Source organism: Gigantopelta aegis, chromosome 8 (genome assembly GCF_016097555.1).
Source record: "Gigantopelta aegis isolate Gae_Host chromosome 8, Gae_host_genome, whole genome shotgun sequence".
Taxonomy (NCBI): Eukaryota; Metazoa; Mollusca; class Gastropoda; order Neomphalida; family Peltospiridae; genus Gigantopelta; species Gigantopelta aegis.
Genome location: NC_054706.1, coordinates 3,399,505 through 3,420,684, shown reverse-complemented (window position 1 = coordinate 3,420,684; position 21,180 = coordinate 3,399,505). Strand labels below are relative to the sequence as shown.

The following is a 21,180-nucleotide window of genomic DNA, read 5'->3' as shown; positions in this document are numbered from 1 at the left end:
TGATGCACACTACCACTGGTGACGATGTATTTTGATCCAAAACTAATAAATAATGTATTCTTCATTGCAAAACATATTTCCGTTTTGCAAAAACAGAGTAAACCCAAATTATTATATTAAACTTAGGTTGAGGCACACTGTCCTGGGCACACAACTCAGTTGTCTGTTAACGAAAGGAGAAAAAAGCCTCTGCTGCCATAAATAGCAATTGTAAAAGCATATTTATGAGCATTCTTCTACAAAAATGATAGAAGACATTCGGTCATATACCAAATGTGGAGAAATGGTGACAATGTAAATAACCCAGTGAGCTAGATCCCTCTATTATAATTTATGAGCATTCTTCTACAAAAATGATAGAAGACATTCGGTCATATACCAAATGTGGAGAAATGGTGACAATGTAAATAACCCAGTGAGCTAGATACCTCTATTATAATTTATGAGCATTCTTCTACAAAAATGATAGAAGACATTCGGTCATATACCAAATGTGGAGAAATGGTGACAACGTAAATAACCCAGTGAGCTAGATCCCTCTATTATAATTTATTAATCCATATGATGTATGCAAACATAGTGTAGACTTTAATTTACACATGACAATCAAATTTAAAATCCAGATAATGTACTGACTCATACAATTTAACAATCCACCATGGAAGAGACTTTAATTTCACACTTGGTAATAAAATTTAAAGTAATGTAGTGTAAGAACCTGAATAATTTTTTCTATGAACCACGGAACTGGCTGCAGTTTACGCTTGGCAATGTTGTCTTTGAGAGCCTCCATAAAGACGCCGTAATCCGGTTTTGGTAAGTCGACTCCAGGAAACAAATCAGAGATAATACCTCCAAACAGTGGCACATCCTACAAAACAACACATTTAAAAGTGCATATGTCAGTGTCAATTGTTACAACAAAAAAAACATACAAACTGAAATCAAGGAATATATTTACTGACATTGTATGATCAATAGACTAAATGCAGTAAACAATACTGAGTGAAAAGGAGATAAGTTATCCAAAATAATGGAATACGATACTTTGTTGAAAATTCGCCACACAACATAGTTTATGGTGTTTTCTGTGAAAGTTAAATGGTAGCATACAAATTAGTTAAAGATGAACAATAAATGTTGCATTCCCCAATTAACATAGATGAAAATATCAACAAATAAGAACTGAAAATTAAATGTGAATTTATATGAACTACATTAACAATCAGCACCACAATCAGGAGAGAATATGGAATTTGTCTAGGGAGGAGATGCAAGTTTTAAAAAAAAGGAAGAGAACCAATAGTATTCCAATTTAAACTAACATGCATTTTATATACCGTATATTGCCGTGTATTAGCCGACTCCTTGGATAAACCGACCTCTTAGTTCTAATACACGACAATATACGGTAGTAGGTAATCTGCCACAGAAACACACACACACATGACCAAAACATTGTATCTCTCTCTGCCCCTCTATTAAACTGTATTTCTGTGATAGTTTGAGGTTAGCAGAGAGATGCACAGCCTTGCCACCCTCCCTTGAACTTATGCCTGACAAGGACAAGACTTACAGTTGGTGACAAGACACAGCTACTGACCTGAGAGAGGAACTTGGGCAGGTTGACATCATTGATGGCTTTCAACAGCAGCACGGCTTCAGCCTCTTCTGGGAACTTCAGTTTGAGGTTGCCTGCCGCTGTCAGCACCGACTTGACGGCACGCATGCCGTAGTCATAGTGGTGCTGTGACGACAGCTGCTCCGAACACAGCCGGTACGTCGCAACAATCTTGTTAGACAAGCTGACAAAAACATAAAACAGTGTTTTTAAACCAATTAATAAATAGTAAAGTTATATAATAATTGTTTGTAATTTTGTGCATAAATTTATCGATTTATAATAATCACAAATTGTATAACATCACGTAGCATTTGACATAATGACATAATTTTCTGAGGTTTATCGAAAGATGACATAATTTTTTAAGCAACGTCGTCCAATCAGAATAAAGTAAACTGTATAATGGCAGTAAGTTTGTAATTATATCTAAATGTTACAAATTATTATATAAAATATAGTAAAATATCTGAAAGTATGAGTGAAATAACAGTGTTACCAATCACTAGGGTGTTTTCCCTCCAAAATGTGTTATTCCCACTGTAGTGATGTCACTTATGAAAATGTAAAAACTGATGTTAAAATTATCTGTTTTCACAAACCTCCTAGCATCGACAAATCCGACAGAGTAGAGTACGATTTCTCCGATCATACCGTAATCCGGCACCATCATGGCCACTGTACGGAACAACACCTGTAACACAGCGGTCACACAAAGAAACATTACTACACAGTTTATATAACATTTCATATATAAACACATCTCTATAAACATTATGGGCAAAGTTAAAAGAGGCATTTATTTCTTAAGCATGCGTACTTCCTGAACAGGCGTGTATATTTTATAACTTCTCATAAACACTGGTACTTAGCCACAATTACACAAGTCACAAGTGTAATTCTGTCTGTAGTTAAATCTGATAAAGATCTAATATGACCACCTTTTGTAAATTTTGCCATACATAATTAAAGACATTTCAATAAACACTGAAACGTCATCGCATTTAAAAAATATAATTCAATATTTAAAAAATACCACCATTTTTGTTTTTTAAATAGTAAACCATTGTATTTCAGGGCATTAACCATTACATAATAATAAAATGTTTTCAAACTGACACATTGTGTTTGAACGGTGTGCAATAAATACTGTGAGAACTCACACATGGACAGAAATGTAAAAACCAGGTACGACATCTGTTAAATATCACCAACACTGTTGCTAAAATCAAATAAAACTTGTAACAAACCTTTAGGTTGTCTGGCAGCTCCTGCCTGCCAGCGTATCCTGGGTTCATGGTGATGAACATGGTGCAGGTTGGATTCAGCGACAACTCCGTCCCCTCAAACATGAATCTCTTGAGGTTGGCTGCGATCGCAATCTGGATACTCTGAATCTGTTGAGCCACCACAGACAACACCTCCAGCTCAATGCGGTTGAACTCGTCAAAACACGCCCACGCTCCTGCCTGGGCCAAACCCTTGAAGAACTTTCCCATGGCCTTGAAGTCGAGGCCGTCGGAACAGTTGAAGACCACACACTGTTTAGCAACGGCTTTAGCCAAGTCTTTGCACGTTTCTGTTTTACCTGTCCCCGCGGGGCCTTCCGGTGCCCCTCCCAGGTTCAACTTCAATGCTCCCATCAGAGTTCTAGAGGAACGGCAAAACAAACAGAACAGTTATATTAGTAATACCAAAGTTGATTAAAAAGATAATAATGGTTTGTTTGTTGTTGTTTAACAGCATGACTAGTGGATATTACTAAATTAATCATAACTTATTGGATGTCAAACATTTGGTAATTCTGATGCAGTCTTTAGAGGAAACCCGATATATAGTTCCATTAGTAGGAAGGAATCTTTAATAAGTATCTTCTCACAGACAGGACAGCACACACCAGTCTTTGATAAACCAGTCGTGGAGCACTGTTGACAAAACTGTCTGCTGGTATGTACAGGCTTGGACACACAGTGTCAGCTTCCTTCTCACTAATCCATTAACCTCTGACCTGGATAGACCGTGAATGTTTATCCAGGACAGACTGCATAAACCTTACTGGGATATAAGTATTAATAGTAAATTAAAAGTAAAGAATCACTAGTTTGATCTGTCACTTCCAACTTATAGCTAGCACATATTATAAAAAAAAACATTAATAGAGACAGTTCAACAAACTGATGGAATCCTGAGGACTGACCAGTGTCATAGATAAGGTTTCTCATTATCATCAATAACATATAGAGTGGGAGTTCGACATCTGAATTTTCAGCTATATATCAGAATTACGAAATGTTTGACATCCAACAGCCAATCATGAATAAATAAATGTGCTCTAGTTAAACAAAACAAATTTTTACATTTAGGTAACACACTAACTCAAGAACATGTACAGTTTCAAACAATCACAAAATGTTTCTGCACATAACATCAGGGTAACATCTATTTTCACTTTTGATGGTCTGAAGATAAAAACTAGAATCTCCAGTTGGTGTAAAGTGACCTACCTGTAACACCTGTCTGTGAGCGGAGTTATTACCAGGTACTCGTAGTGGATGTGAAGAGACCTACCTGTAACACTTGTCTGTGAGCGGAGTTATCACCAGGTACTCATAGTGGATGTGAAGTGACCTACCTGTAACACCTGTCTGTGAGCGGAGTTATCACCAGGCGCGGCGTGTTGCCCAGGTATTCATAGCCGTAGTTGATGTCTGTGGTAATCATGCGCACAATGACATCATCCTCCCAGTAGTAGCGCAGCTGGGCGAGCCAGTCAAAGTCGTGAGGGCTCCGAATGTTGTCTCTCGTCAAGCTGAACACTGTGTCACGTGCTGAGAGAGGAAACAAAAACAAAGGTAACTCCTCCCTCCATTTTGCCACGTACAATGAAATAATAGGATGTTTTCACTCACCGTGAATGTCAATCACAGTAAGGGCCCCAAGAGTAATACTGGCTCCTTCCCCCAGTTTACCACGTACAATGAAATAATAGGATGTTTTCACTCACCGTGAACGTCAATCACAGTAAGGGCCCCAAGGGTAATACTGGCTCCTTCCCCCAGTTTACCATGTACAATGAAATAATAGGATGTTTTCACTCACTGTGAACGTCAATCACAGTAAGGGCCCCAAGAGTAATCCTGGCTCCTTCCCCCAGTTTACCATGTACAATGAAATAATAGGATGTTTTCATTCACTGTGAACGTCAATCACAGTAAGGGCCCCAAGGGTAATCCTGGCTCCTTCCCCCAATTTACTGTGTACAATGAAATAATAGGATATTTTCACTCACCGTGAACGTCAATCACAGTAAGGGCCCCAAGAGTAATACTGGCTCCTTCCCCCAATTTACTGCGTACAATGAAATAATAGGGTGTTTTCACTCACTGTGGACGTCAATCACAGTAAGGGCCCCAAGGGTAATACTGGCTCCTCCCTCCACTTTACCGCGTACAATGAAATAATAGGATATTTTCACTCACTGTGAACGTCAATCACAGTAAGGGTCCCAAGGGTAATACTGGCTCCTTCCCCCAATTTACTGTGTACAATGAAATAATAGGCTGTTTTCACTCACTGTAGACGTCAATCACAGTAAGTGCCCCAAGGGTAATCCTGGCTCCTCCCTCCAGTTTACTGCATCCAATCAAATAATAGGCTGTTTTCACTCACTGTGAACGTCAATCACAGTAAGGGCCCCAAGGGTAATACTGGCTCCTTCCCCCAATTTACTGCGTACAATGAAATAATAGGGTGTTTTCACTCACTGTGGACGTCAATCACAGTAAGGGCCCCAAGGGTAATACTGGCTCCTCCCTCCACTTTACCGCGTACAATGAAATAATAGGATATTTTCACTCACTGTGAACGTCAATCACAGTAAGGGTCCCAAGGGTAATACTGGCTCCTTCCCCCAATTTACTGTGTACAATGAAATAATAGGCTGTTTTCACCCACTGTAGACATCAATCACAGTAAGTGCCCCAAGGGTAATCCTGGCTCCTCCCTCCAGTTTACTGCATCCAATCAAATAATAGGCTGTTTTCACTCACTGTGAACGTCAATCACAGTAAGGGCCCCAAGGGTAATACTGGCTCCTTCCCCCAATTTACTGCGTACAATGAAATAATAGGGTGTTTTCACTCACTGTGGACGTCAATCACAGTAAGGGCCCCAAGGGTAATACTGGCTCCTCCCTCCACTTTACCGCGTACAATGAAATAATAGGATATTTTCACTCACTGTGAACGTCAATCACAGTAAGGGTCCCAAGGGTAATACTGGCTCCTTCCCCCAATTTACTGTGTACAATGAAATAATAGGCTGTTTTCACCCACTGTAGACATCAATCACAGTAAGTGCCCCAAGGGTAATCCTGGCTCCTCCCTCCAGTTTACTGCATCCAATCAAATAATAGGCTGTTTTCACTCACTGTGAACGTCAATCACAGTAAGGGCCCCAAGTGTAATACTGGCTCCTTCCCCCAATTTACTGCGTACAATGAAATAATAGGGTGTTTTCACTCACTGTGGACGTCAATCACAGTAAGGGCCCCAAGGGTAATACTGGCTCCTTCCCCCAGTTTACCATGTACAATGAAATAATAGGATATTTTCACTCACTGTGGACGTCAATCACAGTAAGGGCCCCAAGAGTAATACTGGCTCCTTCCTCCACTTTACCGCGTAAAATGAAATAATAGGATATTTTCACTCACTGTGAACGTCAATCACAGTAAGGGTCCCAAGGGTAATACTGGCTCCTTCCCCCAATTTACTGTGTACAATGAAATAATAGGCTGTTTTCACCCACTGTAGACGTCAATCACAGTAAGTGCCCCAAGGGTAATCCTGGCTCCTCCCTCCAGTTTACTGCATCCAATCAAATAATAGGCTGTTTTCACTCACTGTGAACGTCAATCACAGTAAGGGCCCCAAGGGTAATACTGGCTCCTTCCCCCAATTTACTGCGTACAATGAAATAATAGGGTGTTTTAACTCACTGTGGATGTCAATCACAGTAAGGGCCCCAAGGGTAATACTGGCTCCTTCCCCCAGTTTACTACGTACAATGAAATAATAGGCTGTTTTCACTCACTGTGGACGTCAATCACAGTAAGGGCCCCAAGGGTAATACTGGCTCCTTCCCCCAGTTTACCATGTACAATGAAATAATAGGATGTTTTCACTCACTGTGAACGTCAATCACAGTAAGGGCCCCAAGAGTAATCCTGGCTCCTTCCCCCAGTTTACCATGTACAATGAAATAATAGGCTGTTTTCACTCACTGTGAACGTCAATCACAGTAAGGGCCCCAAGGGTAATACTGGCTCCTTCCCCCAATTTACTGCGTACAATGAAATAATAGGGTGTTTTCACTCACTGTGAACGTCAATCACAGTAAGGGCCCCGAGGGTAATTCTGGCTCCTCCCTCCCGTTTACTGCATCCAATCAAATAATAGGCTGTTTTCACTCACCGTGAACGTCAATCACAGTAAGGGCCCCAAGGGTAATCCTGGCTCCTTCCTCCACTTTACCGCGTACAATGAAATAATAGGGTGTTTTCACTCACTGTGGACGTCAATTACAGTAAGGGCCCCAAGGGTAATACTGGCTCCTCCCTCCAGTTTACTACGTACAATGAAATAATAGGCTATTTTTACTCACCGTGAACGTCAATTACAGTAAGGGCCCCAAGGGTAATCCTGGCTCCTCCCTCCAGTTTACCGCGTACAAGTTCCACAATCTCTTCAATCTGTCCATTGCTTTTCTCTAGGTATTTCTACAATAACAGTTGTCAGACATCAACTTAATTCCATACTTGTAGCCACTAATATTCATTAAATATTACGATACTAAATATAGATATATCTACAAAATTAGTCCTCAAACCTCAGCTTAAACATCTCACTTGACGACCACTAATATTCATTAAAAATAAGAAATACTAAAACCAATATTTCTACAATTAGAGCTATCAAATATTAACTTAAATAATTCATGTGTAGCCACTAAAAATAAGAAATATAAAAAAATATTTTTGGTAATGATAAAATCAAGATTTCAGCAATTTCCGTATAATAATCACACAGCATAACCAAAGCCTGCATATTAAAGTCTGAACTGCCTTAAACAAATTTATAGAAAATATTTTAAATATAGTTCATTACACATGTAATAGTAAACCGCTGTTAGGTATATATATTATTTAAAAGTAGTAAGTACTTGTTTTTTTCTTACTTTCATTCCATCAGGAGTCTTCATGGCCTCGACGACCTCCTGAGTCCAGAATATACTACTGACGCACAGCGTGACCTGGCCGGGCCACTCGATAACCCAGCGTTTACGCGGCGTCTGTGTGTACGCGGCGATTGAGTCAAGAATAACCTTACGAACACTACTGATCATGACGTCCTCCACCTGCAGTAACCACTTCTCTACCATACCCTGAAAACAGAAAGTAATATAATAACCACTTCTCTACCACACCCTGCAAACAGATGGTAATATAGTATCCACTTCTCTACAATACCCTGGAAACACAAGGTAATAAACTGACAACTTTTCTACCATATCCTGCAAATAGAAAATAATATACTGACAACTGGGACTTTTACTTCTTACACACCGAGAACATCATTCATTATTTTTGATAACACAAACTTGTTTACACATGTATGTGTTAATAATTTAAAGACACACAACTGGCTGCTCCTAGGTGATGACCAGGGCCCGTGCTTATGAACCTTAAAGTCTAGACTTTAATGAAGTCCAGACTTTAACGTCATGGCAATGCCATTCAAATAGCATTACGTTAAAGTCTGGACTTTATTAAAGTCTAGACTTTAAGTTTTATAAGCACGGGCCCTGATGACCAATGCCATACATCCAATGAAACAACAGCATGATTGAAATCGATTACACTGTAATTTGTCTATGATACTCTGAAAATATAGAGTGATATAGTGACAACTTGTCTACCACACCCTGAAAAAATATAAAGTAATATACTGACAACAATTGAGGTTCTTAATTTCACCATGCTATATAAATGACACCAAATATATTATTCTACACAACATGACTCATGACATTTTTAATGTAAATATTCTTCTGGACGTTGGACAAAAAGAGTAAATGATTTTGTAATTTAGCTAAATATTAATTTGTTTTTACAATCTTCAAAAAAGATATTTTGATTATTAAGTATTTTGCAGACAAAAATCTGTAATCTATAAGATAATGGTTCCAGAATGAACTTTTATAGATTATTTTGTTACCACAATTTTAAAATAATGTAATTTTATGTTAATGACACATTATTCAATTCAGAACTAGTGTTTTAGTGTTCATCCTGATTCAACATCCTACACTTAATAAGGAGCCTTAGTAATTCACTAAACTCTCACCACTTTATAATCTTGCAGTGCAATGCTTGGTGCAGTACTTGGTGCAGTAAGTAAACAACTGAACACCTTAGCCTTGGCTGGTAAGAATTTGGTGGAGTAGGTAAACAACTGAACACCTTAGCCTTGGCTGGTAAGATTTTGGTGCAGTAGGTAAACAACTGAACACCTTAGCCTTGGCTGGTATGATTTTGGTGCAGTAAGTAAACAACTGAACACCTTAGCCTTGGCTGGTAAGATTTTGGTGGAGTAGGTAAACAACTGAACACCTTAGCCTTGGCTGGTATGATTTTGTGCAGTAGGTAAACAACTGAACAACTTAGCCTTGGCTGGTATGATTTTGGTGCAGTAGGTAAACAACTGAACACCTTAGCCATGGCAGGTATGATTTTGGTGGAGTAGGTAAACAACTGAACACCTGAGCCTTGGCTGGTATGATTTTGGTGCAGTAGGTAAACAACTGAACACCTTAGCCTTGGCTGGTATGATTTTGGTTCAGTAAGTAAACAACTGAACACCTTAGCCTTGGCTGGTATGATTTTGGTGGAGTAGGTAAACAACTGAACACCTTAGCCTTGGCTGGTATGATTTTGGTGCAGTAGGTAAACAACTGAACACATTAGCCATGGCTGGCATGATTTTGGTGGAGTAAGCAAACAACTCCAACACCTTAGCTATGGCTGGCATGATTTTGGTGGAGTAGGTAAACAACTGAATACCTTAGCCTTGACTGGTATAATTTTGGTGCAGTAGGTAAACAACTGAACACATCAGCCTTGGCTGGTATGATTTTGGTGGAGTAGGTAAACAACTGAACAACTTAGCCTTGACTGGTATGATTTTGGTGGAGTACTTATACAATTGAACACCTTAGCCTTGGCTGGTATGATTTTGGTGGAGTAGGTAAACAACTGAACACCTTAGCCTTGGCTGGTATGATTTTGGTGGAGTACTTAAACAATTGAACACATCAGCCTTGGCTGGTATGATTTTGGTGGAGTAGGTAAACAACTGAACACCTTAGCCTTGACTGATATGATTTTGGTGGAGTACTTAAACAATTGAACACCTTAGCCTTGGCTGGTATGATTTTGGTGGAATACATAAACAACTGAAAGAAAGAAATGTTTTATTTAACGACGCACTCAACACATTTTATTTATGGTTATATGGCGTCAGACATATGGTTAAGGACCACACAGATTTTGAGAGGAAACCCGCTGTCGCCACATAGGCTACTCTTTTATGACAGGCAGCAAGGGATCTTTTATTTGCGCTTCCCACAGGAAGGATAGCACAAACCATGGCCTTTGTTGAACCAGTTATGGATCACTGGTCGGTGCAAGTGGTTTACACCTACTCATTGAGCCTTGCGGAGCACTCACTCAGGGTTTGGAGTCGGGTATCTGGATTAAAAAACCCATGCCTCGACTGGGATCCGAACCCAGTACCTACCAGCCTGTAGACCGATGGCCTGCCACGACGCCACCGAGGCCGGTACATAAACAACTGAACACCTTAGCCTTGATTGGTATGATTTTGGTGCAGTAGGTAAACAACTGAACAACTTAGCCTTGACTGGTATGATTTTGGTGGAGTACATAAACAACTGAACACCTTAGCCTTGGCTGGTATGATTTTGGTGGAGTACATAAACAACTGAACACCTTAGCCTTGGCTGGTATGATTTTAGTGGAGTAGGGCACCACTTCGTTCTCAGCAGATATCATTCCAACAATCTCTTGTGTTTCCGTGAACTCCAGTTTGGCGATTCCTTCAAAACACTTCTTGAGATGCGGCTGAACTCGCAGCGGGTCTTTGGTCTCTGACAGGATCTCCAACAGCTCGTCATTAGAGAGGAAGAAGAATCTGTAGAGAGAAAAGTGAAACATTTTCATAGTCTGGCTAATCTTTCTACATTATTGCAGCTGTAGTATTCTCATTACATACTGTAACATGGGAATTTAAACAAATTATTGACAAAACCCTTATTTACAACTTCTTTCTTGATGCCAAATTCTTTTTATTTGGAGAATATAATAAATTAATGTAATATAAACCATAAATGTGGAATATTAAGTATGAATGTGATACCCATAGAAGAATAACATCTATAATATATACAAGTGTGTAATTTACTACAGCATATATTCAGAATTTAGCATAATGGATTATACTGTTACAGTAACACATATATTTAATGTAAACATGTATAATCTCTATACTAGTGTATAATTTAACACAGTACAAGGCATAATGGAATATACATTATATAGCAGCCCCACAAAAGTTAATATCACCAAGATACCTGGGGAAGTATAACTTCTATACTAGTGTATAATTTAACACAGTACATGTACAGAAAGACATAATGGAATATACATTACATGACATCCCTACGAAAGTAAATACAACGACGATACCTGGGGAAGTGTAACTTCTATGCTAGTGTATAATTTAACACAGTACATGTATAGAAAGACATCATGGAGTATACATTACATGACATTGACATGAAAGTTAATATAACAACGATACCTGGGGAAGTACAACCTCTTCTTCTCGAGGTATGCGTTGAGTCCTTTCTGAATCTCCTCCAGCAGGACATTGGCCTCGCGCAGTCGCCCCAGCATGTTGGGCTGACCAGTGGCCACCAGGCAGTTGGTGTTCTTGGCAGCTTCGGTCATGATGTCGCGCCAGTAGCTGTCCACAATGCCGAATTTGCGGCCTTCTTCCGGCATCTGAGCCATGATGTCCTCTGAGCTGAAGATCGGCTCCAGGTACAGCCACGTGGCTTGACACTGAAAACAATCATTACATTAGTTGGAGGATTTACCAGCATCAGGGTGAATACACCATGAGTAAAATTAGACCATAGTACAAATATTTGTATCTATAGTGAAATGAAAAACAGAATTTTATGTACTTGATCTATGTTAAGCTTATCATCATTTCAGACTGTATTAACATTCACTAGAATATTTTCAGAGGATTATCTGAATCCTGTATAGAGTACATTGGGCCACTCATTTAAAATATCCTGCAGTGTCTACCTTGAGCCACTAGTGTAAAATATTCTATAGAGTTACCTTGAGCCACAAATCCAAAATATTCTGTAGATTTACCTTAATCCACTACACTAGAAAATCACTGGGACATTTGTTTAGAATATTCTTCTTGAGCTTTCTTTGAGCCACTCACCTAAAATATCCTACAGTTTACCTTGAACCACTTGTCTTGAATATGCTGCAATGTTTACACTGATCCACTCACCTAAAATATCCTACAGTTTACCTTGAACCACTTGTCTTGAATATGCTGCAATGTTTACACTGATCCACTCACCTAAAATATCCTACAGTTTACCTTGAACCACTTGTCTTGAATATGCTGCAATGTTTACACTGAGCCACTCACCTAAAATATCCTACAGTTTACCTTGAACCACTTGTCTTGAATATGCTGCAATGTTTACACTGAGCCACTCACCTAAAATATCCTACAGTTTACCTTGAACCACTTGTCTTGAATATGCTGCAATGTTTACACTGATCCACTCACCTAAAATATCCTACAGTTTACCTTGAACCACTTGTCTTGAATATGCTGCAATGTTTACACTGAGCCACTCACCTAAAATATCCTACAGTTTACCTTGAACCACTTGTCTTGAATATGCTGCAATGTTTACACTGAGCCACTCACCTAAAATATCCTACAGTTTACCTTGAACCACTTGTCTTGAATATGCTGCAATGTTTACACTGATCCACTCACCTAAAATATCCTACAGTTTACCTTGAACCACTTGTCTTGAATATGCTGCAATGTTTACACTGAGCCACTCACCTAAAATATCCTACAGTTTACCTTGAACCACTTGTCTTGAATATGCTGCAATGTTTACACTGAGCTACTAGACTACAATATCCTGTATAGTTACCGTGAGCCACTGATCTAGAATAGCCTGCAGTGTTTATTTGAGCCACTTGTCCAGAATATCCTGCAAAGCTTATCTTGAGCCACTAGTCTATAATATCCTGTATAGTTACTTTGAGCCACTTGTCTGGAATATCCTGTATAGTTACCTTGAGCCACTTGTCTAGAATATCTTGTATAGTTATCTTGAGCGACTCATCTACAATATCCTGTATAGTTACCGTGAGTCAATTGTCTAGAATATCCTGTAGAGTTACTTTGAGCCACTAGTCTAGAATATCCAACTATGTTTACCTTGAGTCACTCGTCTAGAATATTGTGTATAGTTACCTTAAGCCACTCGTCTAGAATATCATGTATAGTTACCTTGAGCCACTCGTCTAGAATATCCTGCATGAGCAGCAGCTTGTCTTCCCACTCCTTCATCTCGACCTCGAAGGGTTTGATGAACGGCGAGCCACGCATCGTCTGAGCCTTGACTATGTGGTCATCCAGCAGAACCTGGATGTCATCTACAGACGATAGGATGGCCACGCCCTGAAACAAAACATGGTGAAAAACAGGTCAGTGTCATGATTCACCCTGAAATTCCAAACTAAACAGTAGATTTAATAGAAGGTGAGATTTTTCATAAACTATACAGTGTCTGCACTCAAAACTTACAGTATTTTGGTATGGGATCATTTGAAATCGCTTAAAACTGACGGTGCCTTGATATAACACTATATCAAAGGTTAGATATTTCAAAACTTATGGTATCTCAAAGTCAAGATCCCTTAGAACTTACTGAGATCATTTCAAAGGTGAGATACTTCAAAACTTACTGTATCTCCGTATGGAATTATTTCCGAGGAGTTAGATTCATCCAAACTTACGGTGTCTCTGTATGGAATCATTTCAAAGGCGAGGTCCTTCCATTCAAACTTCATCTTCTCGAGAGCTTTCTCAAGAGAATGTTCTTTGGCAGCAGCTGCCCCAATCTCCTCCAGTCTGGAAAAGTATTATTTACATCAATCAGATCATTTCTGACTTATACTTGGCTGTATAATACACATGTAGTGGACTGTTCAACCCAGGCAATTAACCGCGGCAAGTGTTTTCAATTTTTTGTTACATTTATTTTACTGTGAAACACTTAATTCTTTATTTATTTTTTATGTCACTATGTCACTTTTGTTAGTTAATTCTTTATTTTTGTAATACTGACAAATTAAACTCCTCTCTTCAACATTGACTGCAAACTGCTGTGGAAACTATTTTCCTATGGTGTATTTTTTGACATGGCCATTTTTCTTAATTGCCAAGGTTGTTACAAGACCTACTTCAGAAATGACTTTGTGTTACCGGCAAGAGATTTGGAAAACTGTGATGATCACAAACTGTTATTAATGAACACAATCTTATAGCCACTGTTTAGGATATTTTAAAAAAAAGGAGGATCAAGAACACTATCTTGTTTGGGATACTTTGAGAGAGGAAAGGAAAGGAATGTTTGGTTAACAACACCTCATCACATTTTAAATTATTGCTATTTGGTGTCTAATATATAGTTTATTTTGACATTTGACTGACAGAGAGAAAGATAGGAAAGCCATCAAAAAGGCTACTCTTATCGAAAAAAGCAGCAAGGGATCTTTTATGTGCACTTTCTCACAGACAAGACACTACATACCATGGCCATGATGTACCAGTTACAGGGCACTGGCTGTGATGAGGAAAAACCTGAGTTTATCGAGAGTTGGATCTTTTGACCCATTGCAGCTCAGGCAAGTGCTCTACCACTGAGCTACATCCACCCCAGAATGCCTCACAAATCTGATGGATAGCTAAACAATATTTGTTACAAAGGGAATAACTCTAAGAAGATGTAAACAATGCATAGTGCAAGGGCTTTATGAGACAGTGATAAATTAACCATCAACAATTATTGGTATATACAGAATGTTTTTGAATTTTTTTTAGTATAAAGATACGTAAGAAGAGAATACTTAATAAAAGATATATTATAACTGAATATTTAGAGCAAGTTTTATGGTAAAGGTATTGTTCTGTTTGATCTTACTGAGGCAGGTTCTTGTTCAAGCCGTATTCTAACATCTGGTACAGTGAAGACTCCTCGTCTGGTTTGATGTTGAAGCCCACAATGTCGCTCATCTGAAAACACAAATAATCAAATACAAAACATGTATATAACTGTGTACAACAATATTAACTAGAGAAGATAGAAATCCCTAACATGTAATTTATAATAAACTACATACACATCATCTACCTCTGTGAAGCAGACACCTGTTTTAACAGGCCATCATTTATTCTTCCAATTCATCTAATACATAGTAATTTTGCCAAATCATAAAAAAAAACCCATACAGGAAGAATTTGATGGAAAAACAATTTGTAATAAATTTGCCAAAAGATAATTCAAGAATTACCATATTTTTGTTGCTTGTTGTTATGGCTAAGTGAATTATAAAAAATTCATGTCAACTGAAAGTCAACCAGTTTTCACTAAAAGGACAGGTTGGGTCAAAATAAACCAGCTTCTTTTTAGTTTAGTGAAATGGACTCTGACAATGTATGCTATAAGAATGACAAACATGGCTCTACCGAGTCCCAGTGGCGATCCCGGATGTATGCTATAAGAATGACAAACATGGCCCTACCGAGTCCCAGTGGCGATCTCGCATGTTTGCTATAAGAATGACAAACATGGCCCTACCGAGTCCCAGTGGCGATCCCGGATGTATGCTATAAGAATGACAAACATGGCCCTACCGAGTCCCAGTGGCGATCTCGCATGTTTGCTATAAGAATGACAAACATGGCCCTACCGAGTCCCAGTGGCGATCCCGGATGTATGCTATAAGAATGACAAACATGGCCCTACCGAGTCCCAGTGGCGATCCCGGATGTATGCTATAAGAATGACAAACATGGCCCTACCGAGTCCCAGTGGCGATCCCGGATGTATGCTATAAGAATGACAAACATGGCCCTACCGAGTCCCAGTGGCGATCCCGGATGTATGCTATAAGAATGACAAACATGGCCCTACCGAGTCCCAGTGGCGATCCCGGATGCCTGGGTTACAGATGGTGTGCAGAATGGGCAGGTGAACCTTGAACTTGTCAATCTTGCCCTTGATGCTGTCCGCAATCCTCCGTGGGCCGGGCTGGTCATTGAACACCTTGGTCAGTTTGTACATCGTTCTCCACATGTCACTCACTTCAGAATCTATCTCCTCCGCATTCAGGTTTACAAATGGACCTGTAATAAATAAAAAACTATGTTGTTTAATCCGAGGATATGTCACTGCAATCATTCATTTTTGTTTTTAAACTAGCACCATGGAGAGAAAAATAATGGAAATCTAAATATAACAAGAATGCTTGGTTATGGTAGCAAGTAATGAAAATAGAATGAGACTTTTTCTAGTTTACCATGCAAAAAAAAATCAAATCAATGCAATACATTAACGTACACCACACACTGAACATGGTTCCATTTGTGATGAAAACTGTACATTGTGTTAAACGTAACTACATACTGGCCATTAAGCCACTGGTTACATACTAATGTTGAGCCACTAATCATGTTTCATTTGACTACACACTAACCATTGAGTCACTAGTCATGTTTCATTTGACTACACACTAACCATTGAGCCACTGGTCATGTTTCACTTGACTACACACTAACCATTGAGTCACTGGTCATGTTTCACTTGACTACACACTAACCATTGAGCCACTGGTCATGTTTCACTTGACTACACACTAACCATTGAGTCACTGGTCATGTTTCACTTGACTACACACTAACCATTGAGCCACTGGTCATGTTTCACTTGACTACACACTAACCACTGAGTCACTGGTCATGTTTCACTTGACTACACACTAACCATTGAGTCACTAATCATGTTTCACTTGTCTACACACTAACCATTAAGCCACTGGTCATGTTTGAACTGACTACACACTAACTGTCGAGTCACTGGTTGTGTTTGAACTGACTACATACTAACCATTGAGTCACTGGTTGTGTCTGAACTGACTACATACTAACCATTAAGCCACTGGTTGTGTTTGAACTGACTACATACTAACTGTTGAGCCACTGGTTACACACTAACCATTGAGTCACTAGTCATATTTTATCTGACTACACACTAACCGTTGAGCCACTGGTCATGTTTCACTTAACTACACACTACCCATTGAGCCACTGACACTAACTGTTGAGCGACTGATTCTGTTTGAACTGACTACACACTAACCGTTAAGCCACTAACTACACACTAACCATTGAGCCACTGACTACACACTAACCGTTGAGCCACTGACTACACACTAACCGTTGAGCCACTGACTACACACTAACCGTTGAGCCACTGACTACACACTAACCGTTGAGCCACTGACTACACACTAACCGTTGAGCCACTGACTACACACTAACCGTTGAGCCACTGACTACACACTAACCATTGAGCCACTGACTACACACTAACCATTGAGCCACTGACTACACACAAACCATTGAGCCACTGACTACACACTAACCATTGAGCCACTGACTACACACTAACCATTGAGCCACTGACTACACACTAACCAATGAGCCACTGACTACACACTAACCATTGAGCCACTGACTACACACTAATCATTGAGCCACTGACTACACACTAACCAATGAGCCACTGACACTAACTGTTGAGCGACTGATTGTGTTTGAACTGACTACATACTAACCGTTAAGCCACTAACTACACACTAACCATTGAGCCACTGACTACACACTAACCATTGAGCCACTAACTACACACTAACCATTGAGCCACTGACTACACACTAACCATGAGCCACTGACTACACACTAACCAATCAGCCACTGGTTGGTTGAACGGACTACACACTAACCATTAAGCCATTGACTACACACTAACCGTTGAGCCACTGGTCGTGTTTGAGGTGGAAGTTGTAGGCAGTGGTCCAGAGTTTCTCGTACGGGTCCTTCATGACGAACATCTGCTGTAGCTGGGGGAAGCTGCTCATCTCCCACTCCAGCAGGGTTTCTTCTTCGTTGATCTTCTCGAGGTCATCGCGAGCCTTCTCCAGGTTGATGTGCAGCTGGGCCAGCTGGTCGACGTTCGACTTCATCTCATCCACACTCAGGAACTGAACAAGACATCAAACAACAGGTATTATATTATATTATGTGTCTAGAAAGTGATAATTACAACCCTAGATCCAGGAATTGAAACAAAGAAAGCCACTATCACCATAATTGTGACTCTTACTGGTTAACAGTAAAACAGCTGAACTATCTGAGGCCAGAACATAATCTATTAGACATTGTTATAAATTGGAAGGTATGTTTGTAAAGAGATGTTTTATCAAATACCTGAAAATGCTCTATTAATTAGACAATATTACAAACTAGAAGGTATGTCTGTATACAGATATTTGTACAAAATGCGCAAATGATCTGTTAGACAAAGCTATGAATTGGAAGGTGTGTTTGTAAAGAGTAAGGCTCCACCTTCTTCATGTGTGGGGGATCAGTGTTGAGGGTGGCAGGGGGTTAATACCTCTTTCTTCCTATAGGCCTCCACCTCCTTCATGGGCAGGGTGTGTGGTGGGTGAGAGGTGTGTGGGGGGTTAATACCTCTTTCTTCCTGTAGGCCTCCACCTCCTTCATGGGCAGGGTGTGTGGCGGGTGAGGGGTGTGTGTGTGGGGGGGTTAATACCTCTTTCTTCCTGTAGGCATCCACCTCCTTCATGGGCAGGGTGTGTGGCGGGTGAGAGGTGTGTGGGGGGTTAATACCTCTTTTTTCCTGTAGGCCTCCACCTCCTTCATGGGCAGGGTGTGTGGTGGGTGAGAGGTGTGTGGGGGGTTAATACCTCTTTTTTCCTGTAGGCCTCCACCTCCTTCATGGGCAGGGTGTGTGGCGGGTGAGGGTGGGGGTGAGGGGTGTGTGTGGGGTTAATACCTCTTTCTTCCTGTAGGCCTCCACCTCCTTCATGTAGTTGTTGAGCTGGTCCTCGAAGGCGAGGATTCGCTTCCTCAGGTCATCCTCGATGTGTTCGCGCTTGTTCATGATGCGGTTCTGACTCATGTCGAACACCGTCTGGATGTGCTCTGGCCAGTGGAACACTGTGCTGTTCAGCTTGATGTCCTCAACTAGCATCACAACACACAAATAATATCAGTGCCCAGAAACACAACACTCGTCTTAGTTTTAATTAACAAAGACAAAATATCATCACCCGGAAATGTATTAATGGTATTATTTAATTTTGAACATAATAAGATGAAATATCAATACCAAGAAAAATAACATTGGTGTCAACATTAATAAAACATGACAAATAAATAAACCAGAAACACAACTCGGTGAGGGCTGCCAACCAGAACTGATTCGGTCCAATTTATTGCACAAATGACAGGAATCCACTATTTCGCTTTAAAAAATTTGTTGTCTGAATGTATGTTTTTGGGCCATATATTATAAATATCTGAAGTATATAAAAAAAAATTAATTGCTTTCTTTTGGAATTTTTCTAAATTATTTTAATGGTTAAAATTTGTGTGGGTTCTCAGCCCTCATCATGTTATTTTAATAAAACAAGACAAATAAATATTGCTGCAATATTCAACAAGAGGCGTATCAGCCTATAGAGTTCTGCTATTGTATTTTCAGTTTTCAGTAGAATTTAAATTTTTTTTATTAAAAATCAAAATTTCCAAAATATTTCTGTATTAGTTTGTGAAGAGTGCCCAACAAGATCATTGTACCAAGTTTCAGAACAATCCAATGAAAACACTATAAGAAGATAGACTTCAAAGAAAAAATAAATATTGCTGCAATACCCCAAAACATAATAATAGAATCTATCACCATTGTGAGGTATAGTTAAGGCAATTCCAACCCGAGGGATAAAATGTTTTTTGTGAGGGCCGAGGTTTACCGAGACCCTTACAAAAACATTTTGTTCCGAGGGTTGGAATTGCCCTATCTATCTATACCTCACAACAGTGATTGATTCTTTTTCTTGCCCATTTAATTATAGTAACAAAACATTAATTCTGTAAGCTACGGTTTGTTTATTGTGGAATGATTCATAAACATTTCACCTACAAAGTCCTTTAATCATACCCGGAAAAATATAGTCCACATTATGCAACGACATAAAAATTAACAACTTACCAATAAATATAAAGTTGAAAATATTAATTTGTTTAAATATTTAAAAAACAATGATACAACGTTAAATGGCAAACAGAATTCTGAAAAAACATGAGTTATGACGACAATCGTCGTAAAACATGAGTTATGATGTCATGTGTATGTAGAAATTGTCTAGCCCTCGGGTCGGACAGATTTATATAGCCCTAGGGTCAGACAGATTTATCTAGCCCTAGGGTCAGACAGATTTATATAGCCCTAAGGTCAGACAGATTTATCTAGCCCTAGGGTCAGACAGATTTATCTAGCCCTAGGGTCAGACAGATTTATCTAGCCCTAAGGTCAGACAGATTTATATAGCCCTAAGGTCAGACAGATTTATCTAGCCCTAGGGTCAGACAGATTTTTCTAGCAACGTGCAAAAACTGGATAACCCTGTCCAGTGGGCAAGAAACTATGTTATTTTTAATGAAATAACAGAAATACACATTGCTGCAAAACTCAGAAATTTCAAAACAAGGATTAAATGAATTATTACAATTTTAACTAGAGGTAACAATATTAAATTCCATCATGGGCAATATAAAATTAAAGGCAAAACAATAGTCAATTCTTATTGTAGTTTAAAGAAATGAAATATCTGATTTCAGTTAGTTTTAACATAAAGCATTAACAAGTAACTTTAATCTATCATCAAGATAAAAAAATAAAATAAAACAAATAACAATTCTGATTGTTAACATGCTTTGTGAGGAGTTTTTAACATAGAAACACTTACATATACCATTGATACCTGTAACAGTCAGAAAAACAAGCTCACATTTTCTACACTTTTAGCATTATTGCATTATTAATATTAAAATCTATGATTGATCAAAGCATTTCTATAAACTTTATGACAAGAAGCAAATCCTCATCAGTTTAGCCTACCAGCTGATGTTCAAATGTCATGTCAGTGTATTTTAGCAACAAGCAGGGCTACTCACTAACAACTCTTTTAACAGTGACAAGACAGAATCTTA

The 21,180-nt window shown here is 39.2% G+C and overlaps 1 protein-coding gene across 2 annotated transcripts in view; it reads right to left on the bottom strand.

The window, feature by feature from the left end:
* The window catches only part of LOC121378576 (dynein heavy chain 3, axonemal-like), a 128,908-nt gene that overhangs the window by 73,506 nt on the left and 34,222 nt on the right, over positions 1-21,180 (bottom strand). For both annotated transcript variants that reach the window (XM_041506821.1, XM_041506822.1), the window contains exons 18-33: positions 20,937-20,951; positions 18,962-19,152; positions 17,915-18,146; positions 16,019-16,230; positions 15,026-15,117; positions 13,839-13,953; positions 13,330-13,500; positions 11,563-11,825; positions 10,692-10,893; positions 7,859-8,065; positions 7,286-7,400; positions 4,254-4,449; positions 2,872-3,271; positions 2,224-2,315; positions 1,604-1,805; positions 719-871 (exon numbers count right to left, since the gene is read on the bottom strand). In XM_041506821.1, coding sequence (XP_041362755.1) covers positions 719-871; positions 1,604-1,805; positions 2,224-2,315; positions 2,872-3,271; positions 4,254-4,449; positions 7,286-7,400; positions 7,859-8,065; positions 10,692-10,893; positions 11,563-11,825; positions 13,330-13,500; positions 13,839-13,953; positions 15,026-15,117; positions 16,019-16,230; positions 17,915-18,146; positions 18,962-19,152; positions 20,937-20,951 — 2,858 coding nt within the window. The remainder of the gene's footprint in view (positions 1-718; positions 872-1,603; positions 1,806-2,223; positions 2,316-2,871; positions 3,272-4,253; positions 4,450-7,285; positions 7,401-7,858; positions 8,066-10,691; positions 10,894-11,562; positions 11,826-13,329; positions 13,501-13,838; positions 13,954-15,025; positions 15,118-16,018; positions 16,231-17,914; positions 18,147-18,961; positions 19,153-20,936; positions 20,952-21,180) is intronic.